Raw genomic sequence first — 20341 nt, 5'->3', positions numbered from 1 at the left:
TGTCTGCATACCATGGAAGGGGAGAATCTGCCTGGTTTGAAAAACAAGAAAGTCCCATGCAAGGAAACAAAACCCCAAATAACTGACATAAGACTTTTTTTTATTATTATTATATAGGACATTTCTGTTGATGTATTATTACCAAATTTGAATATTTTAATCAGGTGCCTGGAAAATCATAAAACCAAGGAAAAACAGTGTGTCCTTGCCTTGTGCCTTTGAGCTTAAGTCTTCAAATTTTTCTCTGCAATATATGACACCTACAAAGTTATAAAAGGTAGATAAAATTATGATGACTTTCAAGAAAACTCAGGTAGCAACATCTTAATTATAGTGTCTTTAATATTAAAAATTATTTTATTTACTGTCTGTATGAAAATTTTTATTTGATACTAAAATGACATCAGGTTGCACAGTATTCTACAAGTACACTTATGGGACCGTTGTGACCGTGTCATGACTTGCATGACTGTTTTGAAAGACAGACAAGATCTTCTGTTGAGTGAACACAGCAATATTGATTTGTTTTTTCTGTTGGCATTTCCACACACTGGTAGGACAACACACCGGTCATCTAGTCAATGACAATCCTAAACATCAGTGCAAGTATCTTTTCAAGCAGAGATTTCCAATTGAGAGATGTTCTGCAGTGCTTATACCTGCTACATTGCATCTTCATCCTTCGCAACATCCTGAAAAGCAAGTCTTACTGGCAGTTGAGGCAGTAAGCCTCAACTTTTCAGCTGTTTTTCCAAGAGCTCTTCAATTCTGAATCATTTCTTGAATTCTTCGAGCTACCTTGCACTCCATCTGAAATACAAGGTCAGGCCACTGTTTTTTTGTTGTTGCTCTTCATTTCTGTGGCTTTTGCCCCAGGCAATGCATTACTTGGTATTATAAAGGTTTCAGGATGAACACTTCAATCCATTTCAAACTTGATTTGAAGATCATTTCTTTGCTTTTTGAGTCTTCCTGCTATCTACTGAACTGATTCAGAAGAGTTTTCATTCACCCTCCTACCCACCTAACATTTCTTATTGCTGTATTTGTTACATCTAATGCTCTCAGGGGATTTTAAGTGATTAATCTTTCCCCTTTCAAATACCACTCTTCATTAGAGTCATCGTTAGAGTCATCGTTAGGACTGAATGGCGGGCAAACAACAGTGAAGAGGCAATCAGATAAAGTCATACATTTTATTGCCAGGTAGCATTTAGGCATGCATAGTAAAAGGTGGTTTAGATAACCAAACAAAAAAACCCACCCCCCACCCACCTGTAAATTGCTATTTAGATAATCATCTCTTCTGTATTTTTGAATCCCAAGACGGTAGCAGATAATCCTTATTCTCTGTTTCCTGGGGAGTCCCTCTTCACTTGCTCCATTCCCCTTACAACACTCATTTAATATCACTTAAAATCCAGGAAATCACACCTGATATATCAAAATTTGTGGAAGAGGACCCCCAACCCTCTATTTAAATCTTTATTGTTTCTCTGTGATACCACACCAGTCTTCCAGCTTTTGAATACCTTGACAAAGCTTGCACACGATTCCAAAGCACAGAACTTTCAACTTATATTTATTATAGATTTATACAGAAAGTCATTTTACACCAATAAACTTGAAAAAAATAAGTTAAATATAAAGCTTTCAACAAGTAAGTGTTTCAGAACAATTTTATTCTGCTTATTTCATCACGTGGCAAATATTGTACAAAACTGCCACAGAAACAGTGATATTCAAATCAACTTTCACATCTTACACAATTTTAGGTTAAACTCTTTAACTGAAGCATTGAATATTCAGAGCACTTTAAATGCACTAAACAATGTAGCTATGTAATAGCACAGCCCAAATGTCAGAATACCTGTTTATTTTATACACAAGTTTAAAAGCACTTCATAAAGTTGCATGAACTCCAAATGATGCCACACAATTTACTTCAAAAGATACTTATGGCAGAGTACCTATACTGAGTAACTTACAGTAAACAATACTGTTCTGAGGGCTGTGGAAAATAACTAGCATATCGAAGGTTAAGTCCACTGATTAGTTCCAGCAATGTCAACAGAATTTTTGCCATTGATTTCACGGATGCAAAGATTTATCTACTCATTTTCATTTAGATAAAAGGTGTAAGGGCCAGCTCAGAGACTTGCAAAATAGCAATCTGAAAAATACTTCATGATACACACACGCAGTATGACAATGAACTAGTTACCACAGATTTCAAAACTACAGCCTTTAGTACTATTCCATATGAAAGTCACAGACAAATTGCAGCAAAAGCAAACCTGAACAGAGATGAGAGCACCACTGTCAAACTTGGCTGGGTTTCTTTTTAAGGCTATGTAAATATGTTTTGAGAAGAGAGACATCAGTACCTTTTTTCTTTCTTTCCCCCCCCCCCTTTCTTTTCTTTTCTTTGGGGGTATTACTTTCCTCGGCAGATGTATGGCAACATGCTTTTAACCAAGCTGTTAAAATACATTTCAAAATAAATGTTCCTGTTCATGTGACTTGCTTCAAAACCACAAACAGGCTCCAACAGCCATGATTTAAAGATGCACAACATGCATATCTGTGAACAAGTTTTAACGTGTAGTTTAGATATTTAGTGATGAGCATTGTGACTTCTCAGTATAAACAGATTCAATATAATTATTAGTCTCATCTTGATAAGCTGAAGATTACCTGGGTTTTATAATTAGAAAACAGTATCAGAATACTTGAACATCTGCTGAAGTGCACCTCGTTAGGCTCTAATTTTTATGTTAAAGTCATAATTTGTTAATAAGAATTCCAAACAGGAGAGCTGAATATAATATTATTAAAACCTTATAGGATTTACATTTCAGAACAAGAGGTGCAAAAACGATGTTTTAGCTGTTTTCATGTGAAAGTGTACAAAAAGTTAACAGGCTTTAGCTCCATTCTAATTAGTATCAACTAAGTCATTTGGGTTTTCTTTAATGTTAGGACTACCTACTGTATACCAATGGGGTTAGATGCAAGCATACAGGAGCTTACTTTACCTACAACTCTGAGCTGGCCAGACAGGTGCAAGCTCCTGTCCAGAACCTACATTAGAAGCATAACTACGTACATTCTCCCTAAGAGGTATTATTAGCTTGAGAACAATGCTAAATTAACACAATTCTTGAGTTTCTAAACAAGAACTGTCTTTTGGCCACAGTAAGCCTGCACTTGTATGCAGGCTTTGAGATAGATATGCTCCTTGCAACAAAAGGACCAAAGAAATACATTTCTGGCAAGATGCCGAGCAACTTGCTTCTTCAGCTGTACTCGGCAAAGCAGTACCTTGTAGGATCAAACATTAATTTGCTTCAGAAATTCAAGGCGTTATAAACTATGTTTATTTATCTTTCATTTCTGTTCACAAAATGTAAAATAAAAAAAGTAAAAACAATTTAAACCATTACATGCAAGTTAAAAGTCTGAACAGTCTTCGGCATTGGGAATCTTTTTGGTAACTGTTCTAAGTGAAGGATGCACATTTCAAACATTTAGAAATGTATAAGACTGCGTATTTTTTACCTGACCTAATAAGCACATGCAAAAATAGGAAATAACAGCATGCATTTTCATTTTGAAAACTTTTTGTGGGGGCAGATGTGGTCTGCGAGTTTGCTGCTCACTCTTATGTGTTTCACAATCTGTTTAGGATGAAATGTAATCAAAGACCACATTTAGGCTCAGGACTTCATGACAATTTTAAGTGAGTCGAAGCATGGACCACTGACTTCTATTTTCTTGGCAACAGCCCTCACACTGCAGCTGAGCAAGGTGGCTGAAAACTAAATCAACAACAGAAGATTAATCTTCTGCCAGATCTGTCTCTTCATTGTGCTAAGCCCCTTTCAGCAGCAGCAGCCTCCGGTGCTGTACAGGGGAATCACCACTAATGGTAGTTGTGGCCATAAGAAACAAGCAGCAGCAAAACAGTGTTAGAGTTAAGAAAGTCATTAATTCAAAGAACCATCACCTCAACCAAAGAGACATCACTCCGTCAGAGCTGTGCCAATTTATTAATCTCCTTTCCCAATGAGCTCACCTACCTTAGCAAAACAACTTGCAACAATTTACCATCTCTAAGAGTGTTTGGGTAACTATTATGCTGTTTAAACCATTAGCCCATTGCTTATGGCATTTCCCATGCAACAAAGATCTTCCATAGCCAAAGACTTAAGACAGACATTCTTATAAATTTTACAGAAGTTGTTCCAAACTCAAATCATACTTAAACCAAACTTTACACCGTGTATTACCCTAAGCTTGCACAATACAGAAAAAACTATAAATCTCAACAAAATCATGCAAAACAAATCAGAAAGCTAACATTCCTAAATACAAATTAAACCAAATATAACACCAAAATAATAAAGTCTGATCTTGTTCAAGGTCTTGATTAACAAAGTATTTGCATATTAATCATTTTCTTGTGTTTTGAGATAAAGCAAAATAAGTCCCCACCTTCCCCAAATGCTGGTCCTTCAGATATCAAAGGAAGTTTGAGCTCTTACCTGGCATTTCCCAGTTATTTTAGAGTGAATATTAATATTTAGACATTGAAAATATTTTGTATTTCCTTCCACATAAGAGTAACTCAAATCCCCCAAATTACCATATTAACATGAAAGTGAATAAAATAGGAAAACACCTTTAGAATTTTTACATTGGTGTTTTAAACACAGATATTTCTGGTTTAGTGGTCCATTTTAAATTGTGAGAGATCTGTCAAAGTAAATCTTTGAGACTTATTGCTCTACTTATTACCCAAAAGAATCTTTTTGATTACCAGTTCTCTCGCTTAAAAGGCATCAGTGGAGATTTACATCATTCTGACTGCACATTAGGTAAAAAATTGCACCAATCCCAGGTTTAAAAAGCTTCCCTACTGTTAGGTGTTATACAGTTATGTAAATTGTAAAATTGTGTAACTTTTTAACGCATCATAATCAATCTAACTTTAGATGCCTGTTAAATCTTGTAATATAATGACAACTAATCATCTGACAGAACCAAAAAGTGCCTTGCATAATAATTTAGCATTTTCACCTCCTCTGAATTTCTGTATCTTAATTCTCCATGAATCACTTCAGTCCTGGACATCAAAGTAGTCAATTACTGGCTCCTCTTTTAATGATTTTGGTAAACCATTGTTTCCAATACTCCTGAAATTAAAAGAATAATAGATGTTACTCACCTGCATGAAAAATAAAATACAAAATAAATTGACACAACTCCCATAATGTCTCAGTGTGCACATGCACACTGTATTGGTAGATGGCATGCATTACCAAACTATGTTTTAATAAAAATATCTTAGTGCTCAAAAAAGTAACCACCTTTGTTAACTGTGATTTTAGGAAGTAAATATACTATATTAAATTAATACGCATAATGTGTTGCTGAAATGATAAATTTATTTTTGGGCCTTACCAGCAAATACCATTTACTGTAATATTTATTGTGCAAGCAATAACACACTGAAGACTATGCTCAAATGACATCCTTTTTAAAAGGAAGAGCAAAAGAAATACTGAAGTGAGTCACTGATCAAATCTGCTCACTTTTAAAAGCAAAAGTTACTGAAAAAGATCTATGGTAATACTAAATCCAAGTATTGTAAAGATTTTTGTCACAAGACAGTATCGGGTCTTCCAAAATATTTTCTAGAAGAAAACACTCCTAAAGAAACTTCACTTCCAATAATTAAAACTGGCTAAAATGGTTTACAACTTTGTCATGTGATCCCCTTTCAGTAGGGGCACTAAACAGATAGGAATCCCACAGAAGTAAGTGGAAATAAAGGGTAGCAACCTGTTTGAAAAAAAAAAAAAAATCAGGTTGAGTTACACAGTAAGCAATCATTTTAGACATGGTGTTTTGCTCTAAATGATTAGTTCTAAAACAGTTAAAATTTTTCCAGAACTGCCTATTTTGTATTCCAGCAGCACCTAAAACACCCAAAACCTACTGCAATAGTTGCAGCAAAATTAAGCTGTCCCTTCCTCCAAATGAAAGCTGTCCTCTCCTTCTTCCTGACACGACATTATTTCAAATGCTAATTTGGAAATAACTGGGGGGGGGGGGTGCAGGGAAAAAAAAAGTTTTGAAAGGTAAAAATGAACAAAGGTTAAGCCACCTTTTTTAAAATCTCATTACTATGAGATGACTAGAGGTACCTGAAGCTGGCAGGTCATAAAAAGTAAAGACTGTTCTATTAGACTATTCAGCCAAGAAGTTTTATATATCCCATCTTCAGTAGCTTTCAGTATCTGAGAAAAATGTAGTTCACCTTTAGCCAACTGTGTAGTGATATCTACACAAGAAAAATAAATTTACGAACTGTCCAAATAAATCATTATGCCAGTAAGACATTACTCATTTTCTGTTAAACAGTTAAAGGTTAAAAAAATAAAATAAAATAAAAAAAGGCCCCCAAACCCTCACCTTCCCCACAACTGTCTAACCTTTATATTAAAAAAAAAAGGAAAAAAATAAAAAAAGTCCACAGTATTTGTAATATTACTGCTCTTATACCACATAGTTAATCCTACATTTTGTTAGCACTTCAGTTTTACTTCTGTGGAAAGAAAAATCTCAGTGCAGGCTGCAAGTGCCAAAGCCATGTGTGGGCTGATAAAACCAAGAAACAGTGAACTTGGAACAATTCCTCAGTGAGCTCAGCACTAAATAAAAAGCACCATTTTACAAGTTCCTTACTTATCTGTTTGTTTGTAGTGAGGAATAGGAGGTGGAGGCCTGCTCTGCATTTCTTTATCTAGCACAGAAGTTAAGGTATTGCTTGGACAAACAGACTTCCCTCTAGAGAAAGAAAACAAAAGGTTATTTTGTTCACATGATGAACTGGAAGTTATATTCATTAAGAAGTAAGGGTAAAGAAAATTACTTTTACAGTTAGTGTTCCTGGTGTCAGTGTTCATATTTGTATATTTAAACCATCTATACAAATATTTAGCTTTCCAACTATGAATAGAGACCAAATGATGTGCAAATTCAGTTTTTATTGCTGAGAATAAGATATCCACTAATCTGAATGTCTCTTGGTTAGTATGCCTATAAAAGATGCAGAAGCAGCTTGCTACATTCTAGTGCTGGTGCCCAGACTGCTTTCTCCATGTGAACCTATGAAGCGCCAACATGATCAATTGTTAAAAACACCAGAAGCACAACACTTATGTTTTAGGGTAACATATATCTATTCTTTCACAGAATAGATTTTATAGCTGTTCTTTCATAGAACAGATGTAAGATCAGAAGCAACAACTGTAATAGTTTAGCTTGACCTCCTGTGAACACAGCTTACTCCATCTTTGCAAGATGATGTCTTATGTTTTGGAACCATGTTCTCAAACTCTGACAGTAAATCATGTTAAAGTGATAAAAAAAAATCAAACGGGATGGCATATGAATTACATATATATGCTATGACATTGCTGTTTGTTCTTACATACAGCAAGTCACTGACTTTCCAAACATTCCATTGCACAATTCAGTTACACACTGTAAGAAGAAGCAGCTTCTTGCAATTGTTTCAAACCTGATAATTTTATTTCTGCCCCTTATTGCGCGTGCTAAGAGAAAAAGAGGAACAATATACATTCTCTATTTAGACTATTTCATACATCTTTGTTATAATTCTTTGTTATAATTCTGCAGTACCCTTCCAGTCATTTTCCAAGAAGCTGTCATCAAATACTCCAACATCATTGGATATATTATCATTATATGTTATCACTTGTCTGAGGCTTCAATGATTTTTACATCTTGAAGAAGTGGTAATGAAAAAGACAATGAAAAGAAGCCTTGGATGAAGGCATTGAAGTGAGGAACACAGCTATGCAGCTGAAGCAGATTCTTAGTAGAGCAGTCAATGCCTTTAAGAGTGGCAGAGGTGAAACAACACAGCATGCGTGTTTTGCATTATATGCTGTTCCCTGAATAACATAAGTGAAGGAGCAGATGTGCCCCCTCTTTAAACACCACAGAGGAAAGCTTTCCATTCTCAAGTTGCAGGATGCAAAGCCTTTGTTTTTAAAGCATAGTTATCTGTCCTTTCATTTCTCTGATACTTTTTCCTCTTCACCGATCTTTCATTCCCCTTGACCCTTCCCCCATTTATTTTTCTAAACTAAGCTTTTTCAAGTATTATCTCCTTTCGCACTTTCCCTCAGCAGAAACAAAAAGGGGTAAAGTGGTGCCCCATTTCTCTTGGAAATTCAGGACTGTAGCAAAGCTACCAGTCCACAAACAGGCTCAAGAGCAACTTACGGCACTCTAGCAGCAGGGAAGGTATCCATTTCTTCTAACTACAGGCAAGATCCACAGCTAAAGCAACTGTCTGTCAAAGATCATAATTTGACAGTGCGAAACTAAATTTGACAGCATTAAACTAAATAAGCTGCTCAGCAAGCAGCAGAGTCAAGGAAGACTAGTTTTCCCATTGACATCTAGTCTATGTTAGTGCAATAACCTTACTTCTCCCCCAACTGTATTCCCTTCATTTTCTCCTCTACTGTGAACTCCCTTCCATGGCTCCTCTCCAAGAAACTACAGGTCTGCTTAGAGATCCCTTAAATTAGCAGTAATTCTATCCTTCTCTTTGTCCATTAATTAAAGAGGGAATATATTCTGTGGCAGGTTCAGAAAGAAAGAAAACAAATAAGTTCCACTAACAGACTTCAAAGAAGGTGTAAGTTAAGGTGCATCTTCTCTACGCAGCAATTAATTTTTCTAAAAAAAATTATTAAATTTACTATTATAGCTATGTCAAATTTAGCTGAGGGCAAAAAGACAAAGCTACTGATGAGATGAATAGAAAGCAGCCTTGCAAAACCTTGTTTTCTAATTTTTTCACTTTTTAATCTGGTTTCCTCTCTAAAGATTTACCTGACCATTGGAAATAGAAGTTTATGAAATTCTTTCTTTATTCTTTATCCATTTCAAACTGCTTTTAAACAAATTCTAATGGAAGTTAATGCATGTTGCAAATGACATTGTAAATAAACACATTCACATAAGTGATATAAACACCCAAGTATTTAAACAACTGTTAATATAAAAAATGAATTACATACTTCACTGCAGTGATAACAACATTACGCTTTGGTTCATTGTCATAGCTCACACTTTCAATGCCATAAACCTGAGCTAACTCATGAATGATTCTGCGATGATCTCTGTTCATTGGTGGGTAACAATGACTCTTCTTTGTATGCTTGCCCTGAATTTAAGAGAAAAAAATATTGTAAAGTTTTTCTTCTGAGGAAGAAGAAAAAAAAAAATTATGTACTTCTACCTTTAAACTTTTGCCACTATAACAACATTAGTGCAGCAAAACGGTCATCTCTCAGTACTGACAGAAAACTCATCTAAAAAGTCCATTTAATTCCTAGTAATGAAATAATGTTTTCTATTGTTCACATCACCTCAAAGCATAGCGTGTGTGTGTGTATATATATATATGTACCTTTAAGTTTAAAATACAAATCATGCATGTATTGATAGTTATTTTCACCCACTCTACTCACATCCCAAAGAACCAGTACACAGTAATCTTTCTGAATTTTTATTTTTCAGAATGATTTTCCAGTTTAGAATCAAATCTAATATTAGTGGTTTATTTTTCAGACTGATTTAGCAATTCGCAAATAGAAAAAGTCTACTGATGTTATTAAAAAGCAACAAAACTGAAGTTTTAGTTTCAGTTAAAAACTGCTAATGATTGATTTGACATTGATTGCTACATAAACAGTAAAAGAACATACAACAAATGTGGGCCTCCTTTCAAATGTTTTGGGTGATTTACTGACAACAGACATGGATAAGGAGTGGGCACTTAATGCCTCAGTCTGCTTCAGGGACTCTGACACTGCTTCAGTCTTTGCCTTAGACTTCACCAAGGTCTCCCAGGCCTTTAGACCTACAGACAGGGCTTAAGGGGAAGAACTACCAGTAGCAGAAAAAGTTTGAGGCAGGGATTTCTTGAGAAATAGCTTATACAAGTTCATGGGACCAGATGCAGTGCATTTAAGGGTGCTGAGAAGAGACCAGCCTGATGTCATTGTGCATCCACTCCATTATCTTTGAAAGGCTGTGGGGATTGGGTAGGTACCTGACAACTTGCAGAGAGGCACCTATGTTCAAAAAGAGCAAGCAAGACAACTCAGGCAACTACAGGCTGATCTGTTTCACTTCAATCTCTGAGGAAAATCACAGAGCAAGTCCTTTTGGAAGGCATTTTTAGGCACAGGAAGGAGGTCTGTGGGAGTAGCCAACATGGATTTACCAAAGGTTTTCAAGATCTGACTGGACAAAGCCCTAAACAACCTGGTCTGAATTCAGTGTTGATCCTGCTTCAAGCAAGAGGCTTGGCTAGGTAATCTCTGGAGACCCCTTCCAAATTGAATGATCTCTGTGACATCTTCTGATCTGTAACATAGTCCATGCTATCTTTAACATTCAAATGCAAATGTCCAGTTAGTTTTCATTGTGTAATCCAGAAGTGCACTGATAAATTAAAAGCAGTCACTTGACAAATAAAAATGTCTTGTCTAACTCGGTAAGATGCAGAAGAACTCATTTGAGAATCAAGTAATTTAAGAAAGGGCAATTTTGATAAATCTTAAACCACATAAAAATTAATTCACGCCTATCACTCATGCCTATCACAGTATTGCATGAAGTAATTTTGATGCAATACTGTGTATTCTTTCATTTCTAATAGTCCAGGAAACTTTAATATAGTCTAGAAATGTCACTTTTTTTTAAAACAGATTAGATTAAGTAAAAGAATACAGACTCTTGGAAATTATTTGAACTACTGCAGTAATCAACATGTAAGTTGTTAAAATCTTTGCTTGTCTTTTACTGTAATACTGATTACAGTTATTTAGAAAGAGGAATGCTACTTAACAGTAGCCCCATTTGTCATAATCCCTTCCCCTTCTATCCGACTCAGCAAGAGATTTAATCACCAGTTCTTACAGAGAAAGGCAAAACGAGGAGAAAACTCATCCTCTCCGTTGAGAGAAAGAAAATACTAATTCTGCTACAGTCACCTAAATTCTTAAGACCACCACACGTAATAGAACAGTACATCAGGCGTATATTGTAGCTACAGTGTAAGTGGAGGATTAAAACATGCCTCCTCTTAGGCTGTAAAATAGCTAAATTAAGGATAGTAACAGGACCTGAAACTGTTATCAATCTTTTCCAAGACTCACTGCTCTTCAGGGTAATATCACATGCTGTCCGGATAGAATCTTTACTTAGCAGTAAACAGTAAAAAAACCTTCCACCCATTACAACACTTTAAGCATATAAACAAATATTTGCATGAGGAAAACTCTAGAAATTCTGTACGTACTTATGATTACTAGCAATGCTTCCTTTAAAAAGTGGTGATTGGTTCCAGACTCAGAAAGACCAGCAGAATTTCTCTCTGTATAGAGACAGACCTGGATGATATGAGTGTTTTCTGTCCTGTCTGCTTTCGTATGTTAAAAGTAACAACTCTGCTTTGCTAGATTAGTATATGCTGGTGGGTATAGGGGAACAGATGTTCATGAGGCAAGCAAAGTCATATAAACAGCTATGGCTGAAACATATTAATGTTGAAGCTCCTAAGTGATAAAAAGGGTCAAAATCCTTATTATTACTCATTTATCCAGTTAAGCTGAAGTTGGTATTCCCAAAGAAAGGATGCAAAAAAAGTGAAATGTGTAAACATAAGAAGTAACAACCTATTGAATAATATATCAGTACTATGTCTTCTGTATTGAAACACAGCTACATGAATGCTTGATAAACTATCACACAAAATACTTTGAATACAAGTACGTAAAGCTCTATATCTAGAAACAACACAACCCACATTTTGAGTGAGAAAGGATTTAGAAGTCACAGTAAACAAACAACTGAATGCAGACTCAAGCACAAGAGKATTTAGGAATCATGGCAGAAGAACAACTAAACATAGTCTTCCATCATAATGCCAAGTCAACAATATTAATCTGATCTTCAGATACATAAAAAGGGCAGCTGACATTGATATTTAAAAAGAAATAGTAATGGAATATTTCATACTATTCTAGTGTCTATGTCCCAAAATATTGGTGAAATGAGAAGGTACAAGAAAAGCTCCAAAAATTTTTTAGCCAGGACAAAGTATTTGTGGATGGGCACCTTATAATCTGTTTAGCCTGTCAAAAAGATGATCAGATGACTCAATAATAGTTAATCTCACAGGAACCAAATGTGATGTGATAAAAGTTGACTAAGTTAAAAAATAGTTGCCCATTTATATTCAAGTTTGGAATAAGATACTTTTTTTTTGTTTGTTTCTAACAGACAAACTGGCAGTACTCAACCAAAAGAGGAATATAACGCAAGACAAGACTGACACAATAGCAGCAGCACGAGCAGGTACTCACTGGCATGGGTGAGACAAGCTCCAGCAAATAGAACAAAACCACAGTTCCTGCTCTTTGCTGGTATTTGGCCTAAAGAGCTTCCAAATACTGCATTTACCAGGGATATGTGAGTTTAGGAAAAATAAGGCAAACATGAGCATAAAACATCCTCATTGTTGGCCAGAACATGGCTATCATTGGAAGGAGAAATTTTTTTAAACTTGTGGGTCTCAGACACTCTCTTGTTCTAGCACACAAAAGATCCCAGAAAATACTGCATCAGAAGAAAATGATTAAAGAAAACAACTGCTTGAGCAAACACAGAACCATAAAGCACTGTCTCAGGACTCCCATAGCATGAAACAGATTCATAAATAAAACCATGAAACTATCTTATGGGCCAACATAAAAGGTTCCAGAATCAGAAGTGCTTAAGCTAGAAAGCACAGTGGGATTAGAAGACTTGTGATGCTTCATTAGCCCTTCAAACAGGACTTCTCTAAAGTACTGCCGGAAAAAATTTTGTGGGAATGCAAGGTATGCAGAAAACCCATTAAAGAAAGGGGACCTCAATCCTCAAAGAGACTTCCTCTAAAGGGAAATCCTCCATGTATACGGCCAGAGCCATATACAAGTGACAGGCATGATTTTGCAGCACTTTGCATTAAGCCTATACATGAAAAAAAATTGAGAGGCTCTCCCCAGCAGTGAAGAACCTGCTTGGCTTGCTGGACAAGACTGAAACAAGTCAATTAATCTGACTTGGTCAAGCTGGCCAGAGGCCTGAATGAGCAGCAGTGATAACACTTACCCAGTTCAGAGATATCTTCAAGACAATACAAATACCCGTGGTTGCAGGATGAAACATGACATGGAGGCACAAGGAAGCCTCTGAGACTTCAAGACATAAAAAGGCAGAGAAAAGGTATGCCATAAGAAGGACTAAGAGCAGCACCCTGACATCACAGTGCAAATGACATTATCCCTCTTACGTCATTTACTCAACAGCTTGGAAAGAAAAGAAAGTGTGGCCTCCACACATGCTGCAAAACAACAACTCTGGTCTCAGTTAGCAGGGCACAAGTAAATCTACTGTTACCATGTCCACACAGATCATTTGTATAAGCACAGAGTGTCTGTAACCAGTGCAAAGAATGCAGATCTAAAATGGTCCTCTAATCAGGAAAGTGGGAGTCAGGACTAAGCATTTTAAGGAGTTTGACAACCTTGTGAAACTCACTATGTAACTAGAGAATTTCTGGGGACAGGACATTAAGATCGCAATTGGACTCCTCAGGTAGCTATTGGGCTGGCCCACTGAAGGCTTTATGAAAGAAGAATTATTTCTTATCTGCACCTGCGTTGTAGTGTATGAATTCCAAGCTTCAAGACTTGTAGCATGTCTTTGGTATCCTGAAAGGAATCTCTTCCCTTTCAAGTATAATTTGACTTCTGGGGACTTCTTGCACTTTATGGAATGGCAATTCTCAACTGCCTGAGGGGCAGGATGGTGCAGAACTGATCCCCAAGGTACTGAACTGTCATGTGGGCCTAACTGGTTCATCCTGATCATGATGAAAGCTTAAGTAACCATCAGGTAATTCTCCCTTTAGGTTAGACAGGGAAAGGACTATCACACGTACGGTTTGTTTTCATTTTTTATTCTCTTCTATAACGCAGGCATTCTTTTCAGTAGACACTCACTGGTCTGTTTTGTAGAATCATTATTTAACAAATGCTTGGCTACTGCTGAGAACTAAAGCACTGGAGATGCTCCTAAGCTCTCCTGTTCTGCTGTATTTTATATTGCTAATTCATTGTATATTACAAATTCAAGAGCTATGGCTGTCTTTTTTTTGGTATATATTATGTATATCAGTCGGGTATTAATATAGGTATATATATTGCTATGGGTAGTTATCATATTTACACATATATTAAATATATTATGCATATACACATATTATACATATTTTAATATAATATACTTTAATATATATACATATATATAAATATGTGTCTTAAACAGGACAATCACAGGCAATACAGTGTTGGAAAAGTTTTTTTTTAAGCTGATAATAGATGTTCTACAGATCTATTACTGAATGTCTGAGATTGTAGGGGCCTGAATACAATAAGACAGACAGCCTCTTCCAGTCTTTCATTCCAAGGTGGAAAAAATGAGTAACATAAAACAGGCAGAGAAGCACAAAGATTGTTTAAGAATCACCATACATAAGAAAAGGAATAAAGTTAAATAATTGAAGTAGAACATAAGCACTCGGGGAGGGAGGAGAGGGGGAGGTAGGGGGAAAGAAAAGGAGGTTAGTACTTTCTATGCTGTTTCTTGAACCAAGGGCAACCAAGTATAGCTTGCATTACATTGTCATTTTTACCTCGCATACCAGGTCACAGGTATGGTGTAGTAGAAAGCCAGGAGTTTGCTAACCTTTCAGTCCCGAAGGCATAATTCTGCTTTCACTAAAAGCATACGATTGTATCCATTGCACATGACCTTTCCAGGTACACTGGAGTCTGCCAAACAACTATGGTAGAGCCTACAAGGCCTTATTAATGGAGGGCTAACACAGATGATGTCTGCTGGAAGATATCCACAGATTCCTGAGCAAATTCTGCTACCAGGGTCTGGAGAACTTAGGACTTCCCCCTCAAAGTCTTTGAGCCCTTAAAAGTCGTATTTGATGATTAATGCTTCATTAATGGAGATCCAGAAGTGAATCATTACCTACTGCTGCATTAAAGCCTAGCACTGGTTGAATCTTTAAATGAAGCTTGGCTGTCACCAAAGTGATCCTGAACTACTATGTCTCCTAAAAATGTTGTTCTATTTATGATTAAAATGTGCACTTCGTTACAGTCCAAACATATCTAGTGTCAGTTCGTAACTATCAGAACTCAAAACTTTAGTAAACATCATTCAAAATCCCCCCAAAATACAAAAAACCCAAAACTTTCTCTTAGTAGCTCATACAATATATGAATACTGACCTCATTCACAGCTTCCACAAGCATTCTCATTTCCTTCTCAATATCACTGACAAATTTTAAATCTTTCCTGCAAGAACACCACACTAGGTAAATTAGATAAAAGGGACAATGTCTTCATATACAATGTCTTCATTTTTTGTAACATTATTCTCAACAAGAACAAAATTAAAGAAATCATTTGACTGAAGCAGTAACAGAAGCAAGAGTATATTTTGGTTTATACATTATTTTATTTATTTATTATAATAAATAAAATGTTAGCACGTCATCACTGTTACAAAAATCTTGAATTGTTTTCCCTTCAGGCCTTGAAATCATGTCTAAAACAGTATGATACAACTTTACTGTGTGATGATACAACTTTGCACTTTCAAATACATAATTTAGATTCTGAAGTCATCTTGCCAGTATCTTCAAATTACTTCTCATTAAGGAAATCCTTAAATTATAATACAATTAGACATGGGAATTGGGATGGGGTAAAGAGAGTGGAGTTTTTTCCCCAAGACAGAAAATGTGCACTGACTCTGGTCTTCAACATGTCCAGCATAACAAAAAGGGAGGGAGAGAGACAAAAGGCTACTTGCAAGGAAACAAAAGGCCCTTTACACAAGATATTAAGGAGCTTATAATTAATTTTTTTTACTCCATTTAATCATATGGTAGTTCAAATCCATCAAATTTAAGATATCCTTTATTTGAAGAATTTCACTAGATAAATAGATTTTTCCCTTGGACAATCACAGGTATACTTTACAGGTCAAAAGCACATTATTTCTTGAAAGAAGGGAATAGTATACTATGTCAGACTGACAATTTATGCTGTGCTGCTTTTGTACAGACAAGTTTTAGATTATTTCTGCTTTGACAGCTTCAGCATTTTTGGTTGCTGTTAAGTCATAACTGCTTTATACCTAGTGATTGGGACAAACACACACACATGGCAATCTGACTTGCTATGGACACTTTATGCCCATTACTGAGAAAGAAGAACAGATCTTGCAAAAAGATTCATCTCAGGTTTTCTATCCTGCAACTTGGTGGCTGAAAAGAAAATTCTATTGAAAAATTTTTCCAAGAGGGACTCAGTTTTTGAGACATAAGGCTCAGACACATTTTATACTTAAGATTGAACCAGGAGCTTTCAACCTTAACCTGATTAAAACAGGAATTGCTTGTATCCCAGGCCTGGGCCATAGTAAATCTGCTCTTGAGTTTCAGACATCATGGGTACCTTCAGAGCCATTGGCCAAGCTTGCATATAAGGGTGAGCTTTGTGCTCTGTTCTTAAATGTGCAGGTAAACTAACCACAAAAGTAAGGTTAATGTTTGTTAGAGCACTATCTTTGCGAAACACCACTTTGCAAATGATGTCAGAATTTCATCTGTCAAGAAGTGGATGCCCTACCAAAGTTTTGGATTCTGAAGTGAAAACAGAACTAGAAGGCTAAGTGGTCACAAGCCTTGTGAAATGGCAGCGCTGAGTAGCCTGTCTATCAAAATCACCTGATCACTAATATGATGTACTCAGTGCACCACTGGAAAATCTTCAAACTTTCATAACAGACATGGTGGATGGACACTGCATAGAATAATCAGAACCCCTGCATCTCTTGTGGAGAAAACGATTAGCTTGGGAGAATTCCCTAAAGGACCTGGACCTGTAGAGTTAAAAAGAAAGGGTCCTCCAGATACGTAGGTTATGAATTACAGAATCAACCCATGCAGTGTGAGGTTTTGGAAATATTACAATAGTCACATCTGGCTAAAACAAAACACTGACCCTCTCAATCAGCTTAAGTTAAGTCCAGGGAGTCAGAAAGCAAACACTACATGGAGCACCAGCCACGAGCACCCAATCCAAAGAGCAGGCCCATGAGCATCAGACGCTTAAGATTTAGAAACCCACTGAGGAATCAGTTCAGACAGGAGGATATGTTCAAAATCAACCCTCCAGGAGCCTACAAAACAGTTATCAACTGGAAGTGATCAGTGATATCAGCCAGGTGGACATCCTTTCAAAAATATTTGGAAAGACCAACCAACGTCTTTGAGCTTCAAGAAAGTCCAAGACAGTCAGGACTGAAGAATTCAAATAGGAAGACAAAAACTGCAAGCATACTATGCTGGGGAGGGGGGTGAGGAAGAATCAATTGACTTATAAAATGCCATCCTGTAGGAAAGTTAGACAGACTGGGATAAATTGCAGAGAAACTCATTTCATGGGCAATATTGAACATCCAGTTTTACTGCCTCCTTAAAAAGTAGAAACAGGACCTTGTTCCCTTTTTTGCTTGTTACATACTACACAGTAGCAGAGTTGTGACTACCCGTATGTGTGACCAAAGCTGAGGCAAGTGCTTTCTGTGCACTTGTCCCTCCAGAACCTTTCATATAGGAGAACTCCACACATCAACCCTGAGCCACTTGATGGTCTAAGTGGGCTCCAACCTACAGACTGTCCACAAAGGAACTTGCAAGGCAGAGCAATGCAGAGGGTGGGAGAGACCGAAAATTTGCTTCTCCTTTGAAACCATGGAGAAGATTCTGAGAGAGCATAAAGTAGGTACAGAAAATTTTGAAGAAATTGTGGACTTTACCATTCCTTAAACAAAAGGTTTCCTTTGAAAGAGATACCCTCTACAGACATCTAGATTGCCCTGGAGAGTTCTGAGCTCTGCATATAGCATGAGCCACACCAGTAAAGAGCTGAGTCAATCCAACACAAAGATACATTGTGTATATCCACCTCAGTGTGAAGCAGAGCATTCGAGACAGTCTGTTCCTCTGCCACTAATGCTGAAAAAGCACAGGTAAAATTTTCTTTAGAGTATAAAACTTGCCTTTGARGTCACCAGATAAAACTGGTAAAAGAAAAAGTAAAAAAGAAAAAGTAAAGCCCCTTTTCAATGGTATGCAGTCTTTCCCTTCCAAATTTGGGGGCATACCTCACTAGGTTGCTCTGAAAGGAGTGCTGAGTTTATATACAAGTGAGCATTCTGCATTCCTAACTATATGAAGGCATGAACACTCACTTCACTGAAGGGCAGAAGCTTGCAATTACCAAGCAACACTGTCAGGCTCCACTGTTGGGCAAAGATCTTGAAAGGTCAAAGGTAGCAGAGAGTATCTATTAAGCTGAGGAAGAGAATGAAGCCTGCTTTAAGTCATCCCACAAGAGGATGAAGATGATGCTACAGGTTCAGTAGTGTTTTTTGTATGAGCCTGATCGGATAAATGAGTGAGGATGGGTAGTAGTAACTGGCTACTGCATATTTCACTACCACACTTGTATCCAGTTTTAGGTGGCTTGTTCTGATGTTGTATCAGCTTGCTCATTTCATGTTTGGGAAGTTTCATTTGTCATTGTCCTGCTGCTGAAGCTGGTTTGTATATTTACAAATTAATTAATGTGCAGGTCATACTGCTCTATTCAAAATAAATGGAGCATCTCTGTTTCCCAGGATGTTGGCGAGCATCTATTACTTGACTGAAGAATTTCAGGTATTTTTAATACTGTGTAGGTTGCTTGCCTGATCTCTTAAAATGACTTTTCTAAGTCTCACCAAATGTTTTTTAGAGATATTGGTATCATTTACTAGCAAAAATCAATCATGATTTTCACATGATTCTTTTCACTAATTTATTAATGGCTGGCTATGGTCAAATAACTAGCTAACTGCTCATTGTGGGCTCATATGATCTAACTGGTAACGGACATTTAACTGAAAATAATGCACAGTGAGGAAAGGAAGTGGTTCTTAGAATCAAGATGTCCAATCTGACAGTGTGTATACTGAAGCCCCACACTGTGGGACTGGAAGATCTTTTCCTGTGCAGTGTCCATGGTGCACATTAGCCATCTCATCTCCCTCCTGCATTACATGTAAGCAAGAGCAGGTCTACCACTATTTCAGTTCCTCTCAATCACTGAGCTAAATAGAAATGCTCTGTTGCTTGATTTTTCACTGTACTTAATGCTATTTATTTTTTGTTTTTCCCAGATTTTGCTGTCTCTGCCAAAAACCTCCTTGTTCTTGCAACACCTACCAGTGCAAGATTTTGCCTCTAGGCAAAATTCCAGGCTTGTAGTTTGCCAGTCATCTACTTAAGAAGTTGCCCTCATCACCCCTCCTTCAGGCTTCTGTTTCTTGTTTAAGAAAACCATGACGTTCTCCTCCTACTCTCAAACCCATACACTGTTCCTGTTGCCAGCCCACCCAAGTAAGTGTTCTTGGCTCTGTCTTCATCAAGTCCACAACAGGATGTGGAAGGTTAATGCTTGGGAAAACTGGCTAATAAGATGCCCATGAAGGACTCCTCTCCTTCCTTGTCTCTCCAGATTCTACCATTTGACCCAAGACTTCCTTGGTCCGTTCAGCTGCCATGTGATCTTGCATAGCTAGCGAGATGCCAAGAAAATCCTCTTCAGTGCAGCTTTGTTTGGCCAGATATTCCAGATCACCTCCTCTCCTTCTCCACTGATATTAATTCATCAAATAACAGCTTCAACTGCCTTAGCACCATCCCTTTCAAGCTCGGCATTTACATTTGTACCAGTCTGCCCTCCAACTTCATATCAGCAGACCACCTTAGGCATCTGCTTGCTCCTCTGTGTCTATTTCTGGAGCCTCCTTGGAGCAGTCAGTGCTGAAGTATCCACCCAATGGATTTGTACCCCTGATCTGTGTCTGCCTGTACTGGTACAGTCATCTCAGTGCTAGAAGATGGATCCCCTTGGCAGCAGAATATCTCCTATAAAGCAGCAGGTGCAGAGACTTGCTGCCTTCTTAATCCTTCTCACATTCTGACAACCACATAGCCAGACCAGTGTGCAGCAGCATTACCATGCTATTCCTGGAGCCTCC

General features: G+C 37.1%; 1 protein-coding gene across 5 annotated transcripts in view; it reads right to left on the bottom strand.

Moving 5' to 3' along the window:
• Positions 1–1665: 1665 nt before the first annotated feature.
• The window catches only part of NFX1 (nuclear transcription factor, X-box binding 1), a 61006-nt gene continuing 42330 nt past the window's right edge, over positions 1666–20341 (bottom strand). For 2 of the 5 annotated variants that reach the window (XM_026081394.1, XM_026081400.1), the window contains exons 21-24: positions 15474–15540; positions 9129–9274; positions 6754–6855; positions 1666–5198 (exon numbers count right to left, since the gene is read on the bottom strand). In XM_026081394.1, coding sequence (XP_025937179.1) covers positions 5123–5198; positions 6754–6855; positions 9129–9274; positions 15474–15540 — 391 coding nt within the window. In that variant the 3' untranslated portion in view covers positions 1666–5122. Of the gene's footprint in view, positions 5199–6753; positions 6856–9128; positions 9275–15473; positions 15557–20341 lie in introns of those variants that run through there. The other 3 variants (XM_026081395.1, XM_026081397.1, XM_026081398.1) reach the window with 3 other exon arrangements.

This window comes from Apteryx rowi, unplaced genomic scaffold (assembly GCF_003343035.1).
Source record: "Apteryx rowi isolate R43461 unplaced genomic scaffold, aptRow1 scaffold_549, whole genome shotgun sequence".
NCBI lineage: Eukaryota > Metazoa > Chordata > Aves > Apterygiformes > Apterygidae > Apteryx > Apteryx rowi.
Note: the sequence above shows the minus strand (reverse complement) of the source record. Positions and strands in the feature narration are given on the sequence as shown.